The 18,574-nt window shown below is 40.2% G+C and overlaps 1 protein-coding gene across 1 annotated transcript; it reads right to left on the bottom strand.

Moving 5' to 3' along the window:
• Nucleotides 1–6,274: 6,274 nt before the first annotated feature.
• LOC112349542 (receptor-like protein kinase BRI1-like 3) lies at nucleotides 6,275–14,940 on the bottom strand. The gene is made up of 8 exons (XM_024684127.1): nucleotides 14,921–14,940; nucleotides 14,733–14,873; nucleotides 14,192–14,642; nucleotides 12,525–14,108; nucleotides 7,948–8,087; nucleotides 7,405–7,479; nucleotides 6,612–6,844; nucleotides 6,275–6,504 (listed from the first exon to the last, which is right to left on the bottom strand). The coding sequence occupies exons 2-8, from the start codon at nucleotides 14,738–14,740 to the stop codon at nucleotides 6,275–6,277; spliced, it is 2,721 nt and encodes a 906-aa protein (XP_024539895.1). The 5' UTR covers nucleotides 14,741–14,873; nucleotides 14,921–14,940.
• Nucleotides 14,941–18,574: the final 3,634 nt, after the last annotated feature.

The raw sequence follows: 18,574 nt of genomic DNA, 5'->3' as shown, positions 1-18,574 counted from the left end.
TGCATGACTGCAGATAGTTCTCTTTGGCATGCTCGACTTGCACATGCCAATCCCCCTCTCATCAGGTGTATGCAGAAGCAGGAGCTTGTGGATGGCTTCAACAACCACGTTCTTCAAAGTTCAGCAAAATGTCACACTTGCGTTCTTGGCAAGTAAACCCATCGTACTTTCAAACCTGCTGTGATTAGAAGCACTTGTCCCTTGCAGCTTGTTCACTCAGATGTTTGTGGACCCATGTGACTGTTTGCTTGAAGTATTTTGTGACATTTACAAATGATTTCTCGAGGCACACAGACGTCTTCTTTCTTCATCACAAAGATGAAGTCTTCAGCAAATTCAAGCAATTCATAGCAGAAGCAAGCTGGCCTTTCTTGTTGGATATGACTTCAATTCAAAAGGATATCACCTATACCAGCCTGGTAATCATCATCATCATCATCATCGTTTTTGTAAGCACTGACGTTCGTTTTAATGAAGGAACACTCTACAAAGATCACGTTCAAGAAGAAGGAAGCTCAGATCAAAACACAAACTGGACTCCAGAAGAATGGAGTTGGGATGGTGTTGAAGACGTTGATGAAGATGACGATGATCTGACAATCATCTATCCCTCATCTCCTTCAGTAGACGACCATCCAACACCAGTCTCTAGATCTGTTCTTCCTGAAGAACAGGGCAATGCTGCTCATCGTGCACGAATTGGAGAAGTCAACAGAATCACACGTGATCTACCATTCAACATGGAGAACTATGGGCGGCCATCATCTGGACGATCAAGGAAAGCACCTCATCCCAAGCAGTGGTCTTTTGCAGCAACAGAAATAGCTTATGAACCAATCAACTTTGAGCAGGCGATTCAAACTCCTGATGCAAATAAGTGGATTTCAGCAATGCAAGATGAGTTGAATTCTCTTGATGAGAACTAGACTTATGACTTGGTGGAAGCTCCTAAAGGATGTGAAGTTGTCAGACTATACTGGGTGTTCAAGCTTCACAGAAATCTTGATGGATAGTTCAGCATTACAAGGCAAGACATGTTGCTCAAGGATATTCACAAGTTCCTGGAGTGGATTTTGATGAGATGTTCTCACCAATTGTGAAGCAGACAAGTATCAGAACGCTTTAGCGGAGTTTGGTTTGCGCGCACATCACATAGATGTAAAAACAGCCTTCCTTAATGGAAACTTGAAGGAGGAGATATTTATGTGGCAACCCCCAGGCTTTGAGCTTTTTGGATCACAGCGCTTCAAACTCGTTTGCAAGCTTCACAAGGCTCTTTATGGCCTTAAGCAGGTTTCCTGTCAGTGGTATGAATGTTTGGATTCTTTTCTTATGGGTCTTGGTATATAAAGGTTGAACAGTAATGGAAATCTATATCTTCTTTAGCAGGGTGATCACTTTGTTGTGATGGCAGTTTATGTGGACAATGGTTTGATTGTCAGCAATAATGACACTATTTTGAAGGATGTGAAGGTCAAGCTCATGGATAGGTTTGTGATGAAGGACTTAGGAGCTGTACAACAGCTGTTAGGGATGAAGCAGACAGAACAATCACCCTCACACAGCACCAATATGTGAAGAAGCTTCTCAACCAGTTCAACATGACAAATTGCAAATCCGTGGCTACACCAGTCATCACTGGCATCAAGTTCATAAGCAAGATGGATGATTTATTTGATCAGCCCTCGGTCTACTGATCACTTGTTGGAGGACTACTCTACCTCGCCAACATGACTCGCCCCGACATCTCCTTTGCTGTTGGTCTCCTCAACTGATACATGCAGTCTCCGAGTTGTTATCATTGGCAGATGGCAAAGAGAGTTTTGAGGTATTTGAAAGGAATAGTTGCTCATGGATTGGTTTACAAATGCTCAAATCAGTCCAAACTTGTTCTTCAAGCTTACTGTGATGCAGATTGGGCTTGGATACACAACATTCAACCTCCAGAATTTGCTGCACAATTGCTGGTGCTCCAGTTTCACAGGGAAGCAAGAAGCAAATGATGGTTGCTCTTTCCAGTGCAGAAGCAGAGTACGTAGTTACCAGTACAGCAGCAAGGGAGATCATCTGGCTTCATCAATCTCTTGGAGAACTCAATCAACAGCAATCAGATGTGACCATTCTGCATTGCGACAGCAGAGGTGCAATTGCCATGTCAAAGAATCCTATGTTTCATGCTTGTACGAAACATATAGACATGAAGCATCACTTCATTCGCGAATGTGTAGCAGCTGGAGATCTTCACCTGGAATATGTTCCTTCACAGTATCAATTGGCAGACCTTCTAACCAAGCCACTTTCAAAGCTCACATTCATCAAGCTAAGGAATCAACTTGGAGTGTCAAGTGCCCTCAGCTTGAAGGCGGAGTGTAGGAATAATGATGAACATGACAAGCAAGACGATTCATATCAAAAGCAGTCCAAATCTTGATTAGATCTCTAGTGATTTCTGATTTGATTGAAGTTGTATATATATATACAGCCATACATGAATCAATGTGGGTGTTGAAGTGAAATCTGTTGTTCTTGCTCTGCTTTTCTTTCACACGTTACAAGAGGCTCTTTGTGTTGAAAAAACCTTGTTTTGTGTTATTTCGTAGAGACTGCACCATTGGACTTGTGCATGGATTTCTTTCTATCCAGTCCGAAGCTTGCTTATTGAATCTCCTTTTCAAGCCATAGGCAATGGTGGAGCTAGGCAACTCGTCATGGAAGCACTCTGGGAGGGTTAACTGGGAGAATGAAGACCTCCACACAATTACGGGATTGTCAGTGATTCATACGCTTCTTGCAGAAGACCAAGGAGGGCAAAACTGGTCAAAGCCAAGGGTTTGGGAGATTGCTTGTCCGAGCAACAGGTGGCCTGGTTTCTTATTCTCTCGGATGCTAGGGAGCTGGACCTGGCATGCTATGCATGAGCTCCTCGGCCTCCTCCAGCCCTCCAGACTTGGTGAGAACGTCCACAAGGCAATGCTTGAGATGGAATGACTCACTTGTAGCGCTATGCCTCGTGGAACATCGCACCTTAAAGGAAGGATTGCATTCCAAGGAATCTGCTTTAGATTGGAGGATGAAGGGCTGAATGTTTCCATTGGAATCTAACGATTGAGAAGATCTTCTTTCAAATAGATGTGATACAAACTCACTTCTGGTTTCTGTTTTTTCTCTTGCAGGCATAGTCATAACTGGTGGCATTTAGAGCTTTGTCATCTAGAGGGTGGTCCAGCTGAGAACGTGCTACGCATATTTGACACCCGTATATGGGGAGACCACGAAAGAGCTGAAAGGGATACATTTGCGGTAAGCTCTCTTAACAGAAAAATCCAACACTAAGTAATCAATAATGTGCAGGTGAGCTTAAATGCGTTGGAATTTTTGCTATGTCTTCAAGTAAACAGATTTGGAGATCACATCATGAAGCTCTTTGTGGACAAGGTACGTGGGCTGGCGGCGATTTTTGAACTTATATTTTCCTTACTTTTTGTGTTTAGTCCACATGATTTTCTGGTCCTTTGGTCACTGGTTCGAAGCTCTTTATTGCAGAGGCCAAACAATTACTCTCATATTTGAATCAACGGTGAGAAATGTTGTCAAAGTGACCTCACTCTGATTCTCATCAGAGCATAAACGATCGGTTCTACAGAGGAGATTCACCAAACGATAGCTCAGTAATCAATGCTGATTTAGTTTGTGCTTGTGTGCTCTAAGTTGTGTTCGTTATTTTCGACCTGTCAGATTGCTTCAGCATTGTATGAGTATGGTTCTGGCAACGAAAGTGCTGTTTCTTCACTCTTGGGATCAAAATTTAGTGCTAGGGGGCTCAAGGTTTGCCTGTGCATTCATTGTCCTTGCTCTGCTCTCCCAGGTGATTGGAGCCTCGAATGAACAGATGAGAGTATTTGGACATCTGTGGGCAACAGCAAGCTCAAATCTGATGGTAACTTTGGTATGTACAGATTGATAATGGAATATTCACTATATAAGTATTATATTTTTAGAGCATATAGCAAATTGGTTACCAACAGGTTTATGTTTACTGTCCGTACCTACTCAATGGGACGTTTCTGCAGAGGCTGATCCAATCCCCTAAGAGCAATTACATTTACAATCTGCCAGAACAAATCACAGGAATATTCTAAGAATATTTTATGGCTTTAAGGCTGTAATGCATTAAGGGTTGGGAGATTGGCCTAGGGTTTACTCCTTGTTAATTTTATAGGTATTGGAATAACATGTTTTTTTGGGGATGGCAAATGAGTGGGATATAGATCTTGATGAAGTGTATGGTGTTAGTGATGACAATCATGATGATGAGGAAAAAACTCTTGATGGTGTTGTAGTATAGTATAGTCACTAGATTATTGAGGTTCAGAACGTCATTAAGAAGGTTAAGGATTCCATTAATTTCATTAAAGATTTCTTATTTCATATGAACCTTGAAGGGTTGAATCAATCTCATATTCGTGATTACCATTGGTACATTAAACATGTCAAGAATTATAGTATTGTGGAATGGAAGTTATCACCAAATATTTGTGATAGATAAAAAGTTGATTCTTGGTTGACATTGTGGGAAAGTTGTTGGTCTCACAATCCTTGTGAGGATAAGGTGAAAATTTATTTATTTTTATGACAAAGCTGACAGGCCATGCTTCTTTGTGGTGGAAGAATTACATCAAAGTTAATTCTAAGTGAACTTCTTAAAGTGATTTGAAAAAGATTTTTTACGCTTCATTTGTCAAGAAGTTTAAAGATGTTGATCTCATAAACCAGCTACTAGAGATCAGGCAAAGGACTTTATCTTTGGATGCATATGCCTATCAATTCTATGATCTTTGCCTTAGTTTTATAAGTACCTTTAATGAATTGTTAAAGGTGCAATGTTTTATCAAAAGTTTGAGCTCAATGGATGTGCACCAAAATGTCAAGAAGGATTTTCTAAAAACATTGACTGATGCTATTATTAAGGTTTAGATCTTTTCTCCAAAACCATTAGTCAACTCAGGTCAATGGGATGGTCTATGGGGTAGTCAATGTGATGACCAGCCTACCAATGTTTCATATTCAGGGAAGAAATACCCATTGCATGGCTCAAAATATGGAGATGGCAATAAGGCTAAGAAATTTCATTTAGACCACGGAGAAATGGACAAGGTAAAGGGCAATTGTTTTCATTGCCACAAGGCTCAACATCAAAGTAAGGATTATTCTAAATGGGTTAACAAATGCTAAAGTGATTAATAAATAATGATAAGCAATAATATGAGTGATATTGTTATTAGGGTTCTGTTGCTTCAAGTTAGGCATTCTTTCACAGTCATGAGCCACAAAGTTTGATATTATACAATGGAATTGGCCTACTTGAGATAAGGAGTTGTATGTTGTGAAGGAATGGCAACATTATTTATATAGATTAGACTTCCACTAAAATAGTGAAAAGGTTTAAAAACTACTAAATATTCAACACAGTTTTTTATTTATATTAATTCTACATTTATCAGTATAACAATTATTGTGGATTCAAACCATCAGTCTCTTCAGTATTTCAATCATTAAAAGGACCTTCAAGGCCACCTTACTCATTGGCAGAAGTTCTTGTAGGAAATGTGTGCTAAAATCTAATATAAGTATAGAGGCAATAATAAAGTTGTAACACATATGGTTTCACCTTTTATCCTATAGTGATTTACCATAGAATCACATGTCATATGTCACATGTCTAAGGATAATGGAGCAGAACCCAAGTTTCAGGGTTTTGGGCCATTGAACAAAGGAATGGAGCCAAACTCCTAAATATGGAGTTAATGAGCGAAATAATTGAAGCACGAAGTGTGTTAGTTTTGGCATTAGAATACTAAATGCTCTAAAATTATTCTAAGTCGCTCTGAGCTTTTGTCCCTTCGTTCCTTAGACTATACGCTCAAGAATCGTAAAATGGAGTCAAATGAAGTTTGGCACTATTTCAACATATTGGTAGCTTAACGCAAGGATATAAGTACTCCACCAACTAATATAGTGTGGAACTTGAGCTTAGACCTAAGTTGGACACAGAACAAATACATGAATGCAAGCGGGAGCTAAACTATGCATCAGGTTGGTATGGCTCTCACAACATATGGAACAACCTCAACTGTTACATTCTCAGGGCTTCTTTGCTCCAACAAGTAGGAATTGAGGTCATTAATACTTATGACAACCACATACAGAGCAGTCTTTAGATGATGATAATAAGGAACTAGCTTTTACATCCCTACAGAAGAATCCATGAATGACACTACCTTTGCAAAGTCTGAGAAGAATCATTACCTTTACCATGTCTGCTGTAGTAAGCATCTTGCTTGAACCTCAGAAACTGGTCAATCTGAACTGGAAGGTACAGTGGAACTTCGAGGCTGGTGTTCAAAGCAGTTGCTCCAGAGACCGCAAAATTCACCCCATTGGCATAATTCAAGTTAATACTTTGCAAAATGTTATCCAGGAATCTATCATACTCAAAAGCCTCCGCTGCAAAAACATTCACAAATAACATCAAATGCTGTTTAATCAACACACACAATTACCAAAAAAGTCGACAACCACACGACCATCTGAGTATCTCTTTGATGGCTTACTGAAGAAAGTCATGCCATAAGGCTTATACTCTGCGGCACTAATAAACGGAGCTGCTGCTTGAACATTCTCTGTATCGACAATAGAATCCCCAAACCAGAACATGGCTTTTGGACACTGGAAACCCAAGCCTGGAGCAAATAACTCAGCAATCACTAGAACTGCCGCAATTGACAAGAACTCCATGATAATCAACTGTTGAGTGAGCACTTGATGTCGCTGATCGTTTCTAGAGCTGCAGAAATGATATGATTGTTGTCTTAAAACTCAAAGATGATCTCCAAATAAGTCTCTTTATTGCCACACCTTGGTATACATGCTCTATCCCCCTCTCTCGCTAAGTCTTCTTGTCCTTCATGTTCTAGCAGGGAAACTTGAAGCTTTAGGTTGAAAAGCATCATCATAACTTATAATTAATTACTAATTAGTTGATTAATAATAACTTTTAAAAACATTTGTTTAAGCACAGCCTGATGAAACACCCAACTGTGAGCAAAGTCCTTGTAATAATTGATATGGTTCTGTGCATGTGTCTCACTGCCCTTGCCACAATCCTGACCTCCATTGATGGCTCGAATTGTAGCTCCAAATCCTTGGTTCTATGTTATTGCGGTGTGGCAATTCGAATTTTGCATCCAAAACCACATTGATGACCTCCACTAAAGGACGCCATTCTGAGCAACCTGGTCTAGATTTTGGAGGAGGTTCATGTTGAAAGCCTTTCCAGAAGCATCGTAATTGTAATTCCTGTATATATATACTCTTTAAATTTTGAATATAACATTTCCAACTTACCAGGTGAGCTGCAAATGTCCTCTTCCGTAGTATGAGATTAATGGATAAATGCTATGTGAATTTACTTCCAGTTTCCTGCTTCACATTTGCAAAGTAGGCAGCCAGTTCCCTCTTTTGAACATCAAAACTCCCTGAGCTTCCAAACGTGGGATAGTATTTTGTTGCGCAATGAAATCAATGTATGTTTAGAAAGGACTCAAAGTTGGATGGGAAGAACTTCCTAAACACAGACTCAGTTATAATGTTAGAGGGAGATGCTAGTGTAGAGAACGGAGAAAATCCTGGGGTCTTTGTGCTTGTGATCTTGATGGAAGATGAGGACACTGTTGCCGGATGTGATCTACATCTCCATAATACATACATAAGTGGTTCTCAATCCAATGTTGTCTCTTAGCATGAGAAAGACGTCACCGTCGGGTAGCTCCAATCTCCATTGGAACTGCACCTAGCTCATGTACGGGGTTCTCAAAAACCAGGGGTGCTGCACATGAAACAAAATTTGGATGTCGTTCCAGCCGACATTCTTGAAGTCAATTATCACACCAAACAGCAAGATTGATGCCCATCATGAGAGATGTAGGATCTGGATGAGAAAGCATCAAATCTTTCATATCATCACACAAACCAAGCCGAAAGTGTTCTTTGAGAGTTGCATCATCCCACAAGATGTCAGTGGCAACCATCTAGAACTCAGAAGCATAGGTGGATGTAGACTTAGAGCCTTGGCATAATTGCTGTAAATTGTTGATGGTGATGTACTCTCAATCAGTATCGCTGAACATACTAATGAAGCATTGAATAAAAAGATCAAAATCTTGGAGGACAGGATTATTCTTCTTAAAAAGAGCGGAGAACCAAGAAAGAGGAGTTCCAGTGAGAAGAGATCTGATCAATCCTACACAAGAAGTTGCAATGAAATAGCAAGCAAGCTACATAACGATTCGAAGCTTCACTTGGTTGAGAAATCCATGAAACTTAGATCATATACCATCAATTTTTGTTGGCATACCAATCTTCAATTCTAAGGAAGGGAGCCATTGTTGGTGTTGAAGAACTTGCTAGAGTTATGACTGAAGAGTAGTGTTGGATTGTTCTAACATTTGATATGACTTCTGTAGAATATTAAGATATGATTGAAGCTGAACAAGAGGAAGCCATGGATATCAGAGTGTTCAAACTGTTAGGAACTCGTCAGTGAGAGAAAGAGATGATAAGGAAAAAGACAAAATCAAAAGACAAATACAAAGGAAAAGATTAAGGAAAAAAAGTTTATGTTGAACACTCTAAATACAAAGTCCTAAAAACTCTACTTTTATAGAGTCCTTGGAAACTAATCTGATCAATTCTTGAGCTAATCCAGGAAACTAATTTAGGCATGGGTCCATACCAATCTTGGATGCCCATGTATGTATGCACATGCATGGTAAATCTTGGGTTCGAATCTTGTCACTATAGGTCCAGGGTTTGAATCCTATAAGAAGCAAATACGGCCAAATATACCTCCAGTAAATATAGAGGGAAATGGCAAGTATGATGATACAGTCATAAAAACAAGAGAAATAACAAGAGTAAAATGACTTATATGGTATAAAAATTACTTCTCCCCTTCCTTAGGAATATTGTCCAAATCATAGTCAAAACTTGGAAATATTCTTTTCATCTCATCTTTAGTTTCCTATGTAGTTTCATCACTAGAATAGCCATTCTATTGAATTGACAATTCCTGAGTCGTTTTATAGCATATTTTCACCAACCTTTGAACAAGAATATATGCTAGACTAGCTTTTCTCAGCATCAATCTCTAGAACCTGGATGATGAGCTAATCCAAGATATTGCTAAAGTATAAACATGTTTTTAACTTGCTCACATGGAACTTCGAATGAATTTTAGAGCTAGCTAGCAAGTCTAAAATGTAAGGAAGATCTCCCACACATTGCAAAATTGCACAAAGCCTATAATACTACAAAGACAACTTAATATTACTACCTCCTTTGAGAGACCTGAGCATATTAGACAACTTAAGGAAAACCTTATCACCAACTTTTTATTCCTAATGATGATAATGCTTATCAGTTAATCTCTTGTCTCGATCTTGAGTTTGCCTTATATTCAACTTTGCCAACTTAAGTTTGTCTTGTATATCCTCTAGGAAATCACAAGCAAAAAGCACTTGAACTAAAGCTAAACTCAAACCCACAAGAGACCTTGGCTTGCAGCTATATATCACCATAAATAAAGATATGTCAATAGCCAATTATTTAGTCTATTGTGAGCAAATTGAAGCAAAGGTAAATACTTCTCCCATACATCTTGCTTAATCAAGTTTCCCATAAATGATCATAGCATATCTTCCAACAATTGATTTATGCCCTTTGTTTATCTATCAAATTGTGGATGCTCACCTCTACTCATGTTCAACTTAGTCTCTAATTTTTCAAATACTATTTGCTAAAACTTTGACATGAATTTGAGATCCCAATCACTTATAATATCACCTAGCAAACCATACAGACTAAATAATTAGTTTACAAATAACTAAGGAAGATCAAAAGCTTTAAGACTTGTCTTCATGGGGAAAAAGTGAGCCAATCTTCATCAAACAATTCATATCAACCCAAATAATATCATTTTCTTGAAAGGTTTTGGGCAAATTAGTGATAAAGTTCATCGAGATGCTATCCCACTTATGCTCAAGTATACGTAGAGGATGGTAAAGGTCAATGAGCTTCTAATGATCAGATTTAATTACCTAGTAGGTCAAACAATTGTATATATACTTTTCTACATCTAACTTCATCCCAAGCCAAAACAAATGTGTTTTTACCAACATATGCACCCTTAATACCTTTGGATGCCCAACATTTGGCATATCATGACACTCCACCAAAATCCTTTTGATGAGCTTATCAACATAAGGAACCACTATATAACCCTTCTTCACCAAGATTCCATCTTGTATCTCAAATGACATAAAATTGTCCCCCTTCACAACAATAGAAGCATCCCTCTTCAAATCTTCATGTGCATATTAATGATAAAGGATTTGAAGTCAACAAACTCCTTAAGCTCATCCAAAAGATCACTATATAATTTCACAAACGAGATATAATTCACTATCCTAGGTAATGCATCAACCACCTTATTGTCACCCCTCATCGATATTGGATCTTAACTAACATTTCCTACAAGAACTCTTACCAACATGCAAAGTGGCCTTGAAGATTTGTTTGATAAATAAAATATTGGAGAGACTAATAGTCTGAATCTATATAGAACTCCAATCCATATAAATAATGTCATCATTTCTTCATAGCATTAACTATATCATATAACTCCTTGTCACAAGTCAGCTAATTTTGTTGTGTCAAGAAGATGCCCACACTGAAGCAGAAACACAATACTATTTCCACTGTATAAATGCCATTTGACATTTTGCATCCCAATTATATATAATAGTATGCTTCAATGTGTTTTGGAGAAGATCAGCTAAGGGAGTAGGTGATATATACTACTTAACCACAACCTTGATCTTTGCTAGATCAACTCTCAATCCATGCACTAAAATCAAATGCTTAAGATATTCAATTTCTTGTTGTCTTTCAAGAATTCCAACACTTTGTTTCACATGCATTTCATGCTTTTCTAAGGTAACACTAAATACCAAGATATCATCAATATAACGCATATGATCATGGAATAAGATTTAGATATATTGTCACCGTAGATCTTTGAAACCTTGGGGGATAAATGGGGATAAAATAGCTATTAAGAGTTTTCTCATCAAGCAATTGCCCTTTTTCCAGTAGAGAAATAAAGTGCGTTACATATGGTATCGAAGCAAATGGCACGGGTTTGATTCCCATTGATTAGTGGTTATTTAAAAAATATAATATACCCTTGAGCAAGGTATATTCCTACCTCTAAATTTGAAATCGTACATATTGGGCATCCATGCGTACGTCCTTCCTTTTGTGTGGAGTATCCACGGACAAAAATATCCACCATGGGACTGCAATACGGGTGATGATTAATTGCTTCACATGGAATAGTTAATCTATACAATGGAAGGATTAGTAAATTCAATGCGGAAATGGAGGTGTTGGTTCCCCTTGGCTCAGTAAAGATTGTTAGTCAATAGTCAATGAAGACATTGACATCTCTAAAGGGGGGATGAGTGTAGTGCATGTGATCATGGGATGAGATTTAGATATACTGTCACCGTGGATCCTTGGAACTTTGGGGGATAAATAGAGATAAAATAGTCACTAAAGGCTCTCTCATCAAGCAATTGCCCCTTTTTCAGTTGGTTTAAGGGGAGAAAGATAAGGTGCGCTACAATCAAAATAATCAATCACAAAATTCCCCAAGTAAGGTTGCAAAACTTAATTCATTAAACCTTTGAAAAGTTGCAAGCATATTTGTCAAACCAAATGGCATCACCAATAATTTATAGTGACTTGTCCTTGTTTGAAATACTGTCTTTCTAGCTTAATATTAATTTGATGATATCATTAATCTTAAATCAATCCTTGAAAAGTAGCAAGCACCACAATACACCAAATCATTGATATGAGGGATTGAGAACATATTTTTCAGTATCTTATCATTCAATCTTTTGTAGTTCATGCAAAGACACTATATACTATATTTCATCTTAACTATTAGCACTAAAGCAACCTAAGAAGAGAACAGTAGATAAAGATGGGTAAGTATAAAAATCAAGTTTTGACATATGTGTTAATTGCTAAAGAAATTGAGCCTGGACAAGTTAGATTTTCTGGAACCTCGGAGATTGTGTTATATTTTGGATGTGTCAACAGTGAAAATGCAACTAATGCATATCTATATCCTTACATATAATACAGAAACAAAGTCATGAACACATGACATGAAAAAGTAGGGACTAATGCAAATCAGCAACAAGCTCTTCATTGCTAAACCACTCATATGACCATTGCTAATGCAAGTATGTATGCTAGAAATCTTGAAAGATTGTATTCACTTTTATAGACTACATTATCTTCACTTTTATTGACTGCAGTTTGAATTTAACTCAATAATATAACCAAGACATCAAGACCCGTTGAAGTAATCTTTCCCAACTCTTGCTGAAGAATACTGCACAGCTCCATAAAACACATGAAACAACAGCAGCAACAATGCCAGCCAGCATCCTTCCATCTTCATCCTTCCCACCAGAATGATTATCCAAATTATGGTCATCAGGAGCAGCACGTTGACATTCTGCAAGTGGGATGCCACACAGCCCCGGATTTCCTTCGTAGCTGCTTGCTGGGAAAACTGGAAGCTGCCCTGCCTGTGGAATCCCTCCAAGAAGCCTGTTGTGTGAGATGTTGAAGTACTTCAAAAAGGTGAGGTCGGCAAGCGAGCCCGGGATCTGTGATTCGAGCTGGTTTTGTGAGAGATCTAGCCACTCAATGTTCTTGAGGTTGCCCATTGTGGAAGGAATAGCCCCTGTGAGCAAGTTGTGTGCAAGGTTCAGCCAATACAAATTCTGAGTCGCACAGAATTCTGTTGGGATTGTTCCTGTGAAGCTGTTGAATGAGATATCGATGCACCAGTGGCTAGTATGATTTGGAGTTAAATAAATGTTGAAACCTGGAGGTGCTAGGTAGAACCAAGTTTGGCATCTGGTTGCAATGGGAAGTTGCTCAAACTCATGGAAACGTATCCCCTGGAGTATGAACATGGCCTCGTTGTAGCCTTTGCAGATGGATGGCTCTATGTTGAACAGCAACACCATCAAGTAGGGGAATGTTACATCATTATTATACCGCGTCTCTTTAACTGAGCAGCCGACCCAGCTTGGAATTTCTCCCGCCATCTGGTTGTCGTTCAGTGAAAGCTGGATTAGATTGCTGGTGTTTTTCAGCTCCACTGGAAGACCACCCTCAAGCTTGTTGTGCCCAAGTAGAAGACCTCGAAGGCTTGGTATCTGTACCACAGATGCCGGGATTGATCCAGATAGCATGTTGTTGCTAAGAACTAGCGTGTACATTTTCTTCAAGCGAGATATCTCCTCTGGTATAACACCGGAGAGATTGTTGTGACTGAGATGCAGGGTCACCAACTCACTGCAGTCGCCGATTGTAGGTGGTATCCTGCCTTCGAGATTGTTGCCCCAAAGGATGAGGTGTTGAAGCTTTGGAAGTCTGCTGCATATATCCTCTGGAAGTGATCCTGTCATGGAGTTGAGACTCAGATCGAGCATTTGTAGGTTATCACAGTGAAAGCTCAAAACCGGACCATGCAATCTGTTGTATACCAACACCAAAGACTCGAGTCTGGAGTTTAGGAGGCAGATGTTTGTGTTGCTACTGATGAACATGTTGCAGCTCAAGTCTAGAGCCTCGAGGGTTTGAGGAACTGTAGGGAGTTCACCCGTGAAACTGTTGTGGTCGGCTCGAAGAACCTTCAGGGACTTGAAAACCTGAGGTAAACTTCGATTGGCAAATACCGAGAGAAATGGTCCAGAGAAGTGATTATCTGACAGGTTGAGCACCTTCAAAGCATCACAATCGTTCCAAAAAACTGTTTCAGAAATGTTGTTAAACGAGACGTCCAACTCCTGCAGACTAGTACAATGCTCAATCCGAAATGTTGTGAAGAAGTTGGATGAAACGTTAAGCTGTCGTAGACTTTTGCAGTTTTTGAACATATCTTCAGGGATCTCTCCAACCAGCTGATTGCTCGAAACGTCTAGAAACTGCAAGCTCTTGCATGATGTGAAGAAAGAAGAAGGTATTAGGATAGATCGACGGAAACCATTGAATTCCCAATTGACCTTTTCACTGAAATGTGTTGTAGCTTGTTGTATGAGAAGTTCAAAATCCTCATGCCTTTGCATGAAAGAGTAAGAGTGTCGAGAAAATCCCCAGTGAAATGGTTCCTTGACAAGTCAAGAACCTCCAGAGAGCATTCCTGCGAAGAGGATATGTTGATTTCTGTGAGGTTGTTCCCTGAAACAGAAAAGTTGCGTAGCTGAGGTAGGGCTTGGATTGTAAAAATCGGAAGAGGTCCTGAAAGTGAGAGATCGTTGAGCTGTATGCTAGAAATCTGGCCTGGCAGTGCTGAGGAACAATTGATACCATTCCATTGGCAAACATCTGTTCCTCTGTTCCAGCTACTCAGCGACAGTAGAGGATCATGTACAGATTTCCTAAAGTTCAAGAGTGCTTCAACTTCTAAATCTCCAGCATCTGCATGATCGACGAGCCTGATAGAAAGTAAGAAAACAGCAAGTAACTTCCACGCATCCATTTGAAAGAAACAGCAAGAAATGAATAATGAATGGTTCAAGTCTTACCATATCATATATATTTTGCAGCCTTGAAAGTGCTTTCAAAGGCTCTTTGGAAAAACCTGGGTCTCAGAGTATCGCCACATGACTTTGAACGGAATGATCAAAGTGAACGTTCTCACCTAGTCCTGGATGCATAGTGTGATACTGAAAAACAGCAATAGATTTTTGACAGAGAAATTCAAGACTATTACCATTTGGACCAATTTTCCCATGGGAGAATATGGCCGCGGGATCCTTGAAATCACTAAAGCGAGCATTCTCACAACAAAGTAGGCTTTCTTCTTTCGTACGGTTGTCTCTTTTCAGTGCCGTGTCCTCAGTTACAGCGTGGTTGTCTCTTTTAGTGCCGTGTTTGACTTCTTCGTTCCCAATCCCAAATTTTGAATCCGCAGGACCGACGGATTAGTCATTTTAGTGACTCAAAAGAACATGACTTTGAGCTACTGGATACCTGGAAAGTCATAGAAACATTGGAAACATCGGAGGAGAGAAGATTTAAAACTAATAACAATTGCTGAGAATAACTCAAATTCTAGTGATTCATGAGTTTGACTGAATATTTTGTTTAAGGCTGGGCAGACAAGCGCACCACATATCTGCACTCAATATCCTCACCCTCCATGAGAGAGCAAAGTCGTATGCAACAGAGAAGGCCGAGATGAAGACGGTGTCCTCTACAAGTCTCACTGCCCAATCCGTAAAAGAATTAGGTCCACGCAGCTCCCTACACCAACACCGATGTTGAGTTCATCTCCCAGATTGCTGCTGCATTGCTTTCAACAATTGTTGCTCTAGATCAAACATGTTCATTACCCAGCAGCATTTTCCCTTGTAGATGAAGGGACGAATGTGTTGAAGAAGCTGGTTACATAGTGCTGGTCGCGCGTTGTCCACGTGAGACCAAGCTCTGGAATGCGGATCGTAAGTTGGGAGTATCTCCTGCCTAGTGGTGTAGAAGAAAGGTCAGCCCCGTAGAGGTGATCCCAGTGAGCTTGACCTGCTGAAGAAGGGGCCCTCGTGCCAAGAAGATGCTGCGTGCGGACAATTCGATCTTGCAGTTCGTAAAGTATGACAATGTGACTGGTGACATCTCTTTCGCTGTCAATGCAGAGAAGGGCTGGGTGTATGTAGACGACTTCTAAAGGGAAATGGAACTGGTGGAAGCGCCTTCCAGATTGGATTCCCCACAGCCAAAGTCGTCGATTCCGAGTGTTCCACGAGCATCCCACAGACGAGCCCGTTGGACGAGCACAAGCCCACGAAACACGATCCCGGAGGGCCTAGTGGAAGGATGCACCTCTTGCGCTGGGATCTGTGTGGACGCCATAGCTCGGCGTGATTCTCCAGTGTCATGCCATAGTCGAAACGATCGTCAGTGTACATGTAACGACGCTGCCTACAGCCACGACACCTGCGAATGCGTCCTTTGACTCGTGACCGGCCGGCCCGTGCGCACCCTGAACACGGCCCAGGGCTCCAGCGGTGGCTTGTAGAGCTGCACGAAACGAGGAGAGAGCACAGGATCGTGCCAAGACTTGCACACCGCCCGCAATGTGAACAAGTCTGGGACGTCCAGGAAGCTCAAGGTGTGCAGCACTAGCGATGGCTCCGTGACGCACTCGAAATTTCCGCAGCGACCCAAGGCGCTCCATTTCCCCATTCTCTTATTTAGAAAAATTCTCCTTCACTTATAGGGAGCATCTTTTAGTTTCATGGACGCGCCAGAATTGCTTGTTCGAGTTTGTGTGCTGTCCAAGATTTCCTCCAGATTCAATCACTTGTCAAGGACGCCTGTGTGTAGTGTAGAGAGACGAACCTCCAGCAGCCATGGTTGTTAGCACTGCTACTCTTGCTAGCACTGTTTTTTTACTAATTTTATAACATATTAATTTCATATTGTGAAGGCTAAATATATGGTTATGATGTTATATATTAATATTAGCGTAGTGGGATTTTGGTAGCTGTTGGATTGGTTTTAATTCGAACCACTCGCTTTTGTATATAAGTTAAAGTTTTTAAGCTAATTGATATGTATATTTTCTATCCATATTCCAAACACTCACATTAGTGGAGGTGAAAGGTAATTTTCATTATCCCTAAGGAATGCTTGAATTTGGGATTTTGGTTTAGATCTAACTTTTGCATTGTCGAAATTAACTTTTTCCATTTCTTTTTTTTTTCTTTCCTTTCAGACTTTTTCCATCGTCTAGATTTCCTTTTCCTTCTAGTTTTTTCTCATTTCTCTTCTTTTGCTCTTTCCTTTTCATTCATCTTCATGGTTAATAGTTTCCTCCTCTAACTTTGGAGTAGCAATTAGTACAATTGCTTGATGCCATTGCAATTGAACAACTAAACTCAATTAATGACAGCATTCACGGCATATGGTCCAACTCCTCTTACTCTTGGTGCCAATCTTCGTGTTCGGCCAAAGTTCTTTCGTGAGAATCTTGGGGATAATGTGTATCATTGGTTCAATCACTTCACGGTGACTACCACATATCATACTTGGGATGATGCTCGACGTTTGTGTGAGTTTCTCCATGTCTCCAAGGGACAGTGCTATAGTGGTACAATGGTTTGAGTGTAACCACTCGTGGGGATTAGAGTGTTCTCTCGGACATCTTCAAATGCGCATTTGGACATGCCGACAATTGTGATGATGCCTTCCAGCAATTGCAACATCTTCGTTAAGGGCCATCTGAGTCGATGATGCAATTTGGCATTCGTTTCCAAAGCCTCTTGCTTCGTGCAGAACTAAATATGTTGGAGCGGATCAAGCTAGGAATGTTGTGGCTAGCACTTCCTCAAGATCTTGTTGGACTTGTGCATGCACTTGCTCCAGCCACCTTTGATGACGCTCTTCACTTGGCACAACATTATGAGATGTTGCCTTTTCCACTTCTCACTACACATCCTTCTACTCCACTTCCTATGGGTGATGGTGCTGTTCCAATGGAGGTTATTGCTGCTCGAGTCCAAGGATAAGGGCAAGGATGTGGTCATGGCCATGATGTTCGTTGCTGGGTGTGTGATGAAGTTGGTCATACTTATTGGTGTTGTCAGTGTTTTCCGGATTGGAGACCTCCCTTTCCTGGGTGGAGACTTAGGCGTCAATAATGTCTTGTTGGTGCTATTGCAGTGGAAGGTCTGGACACCGAGATGCATCTGGGAAGTGAGGAGTCATGTAAGTAACGGAAGGACCTTGTGTAAATAAGTCAATAACCTCTCCATCTTTCTTTCAAGAGTATCATCAAGGGGTTCACTTAACACCAGTTCATCCAGTGTTTACTTTCTAAGTTCATTTTTATAAAAAAAGGTCTCATATTATTCTCTTTATATTGGTTGATATAGGTTCGAGTTTGCTCGAATTGTTGTCACACGTTGCTGTCTACACTTACGTTGTGCGGTGGAGCCAATTTTTATTCTTTATGGTAATGGCCATACACATGTATGTGCACCGGATGAGGAGGATTTAGTTGTGCATGTGGGCAATCTCGAGCTTGGGTTGCAGTCATTGCGGGTGGTGTCGAGTCAATTTTTTGACCTCATCCTTGGTATGGATTGGTTGTAGTGCAATCATTCCAAGTGTGACTTTGAAACTTCTCCCCTTTGTTTCATACTTCCTCCTCTGGTTGTAATGTATGGCTTATATACACAATAGGATGGTGTTGACCAAGCACACTTGGGCTCTCTTGCATCAACACACTTCCAAGACCAATATCAAAGGCATCTACGTACAAAATAAAAATTCGAGTGTAGTTAGAATATGCCTTTCACTTCCATACCTTTTCATCCTCTACTTTTACCTCTACTTCCATTACTTTTGTCCCTCCATTATTTCCTTC

The sequence above is a fragment of the Selaginella moellendorffii genome, unplaced genomic scaffold, assembly GCF_000143415.4.
Source record: "Selaginella moellendorffii unplaced genomic scaffold, v1.0 SELMOscaffold_40, whole genome shotgun sequence".
NCBI classification, from domain to species: Eukaryota; Viridiplantae; Streptophyta; class Lycopodiopsida; order Selaginellales; family Selaginellaceae; genus Selaginella; species Selaginella moellendorffii.
This window is presented reverse-complemented; position numbering and strand designations above follow the sequence as displayed.

Excerpts from the sequence above, each read along its gene's own strand:
- LOC112349542 (XM_024684127.1), bottom strand. Across the intron at positions 8,088-12,524 it reads GTGTTTTATGGAGCTGTGCA|ATGGTTGCCACTGACATCTT; the intron begins GTATTCTTCAGC and ends TCTGAGTTCTAG. Across the intron at positions 6,505-6,611 it reads TTATGGCATGACTTTCTTCA|CGGAGGCTTTTGAGTATGAT; the intron begins GTAAGCCATCAA and ends ATGTTTTTGCAG.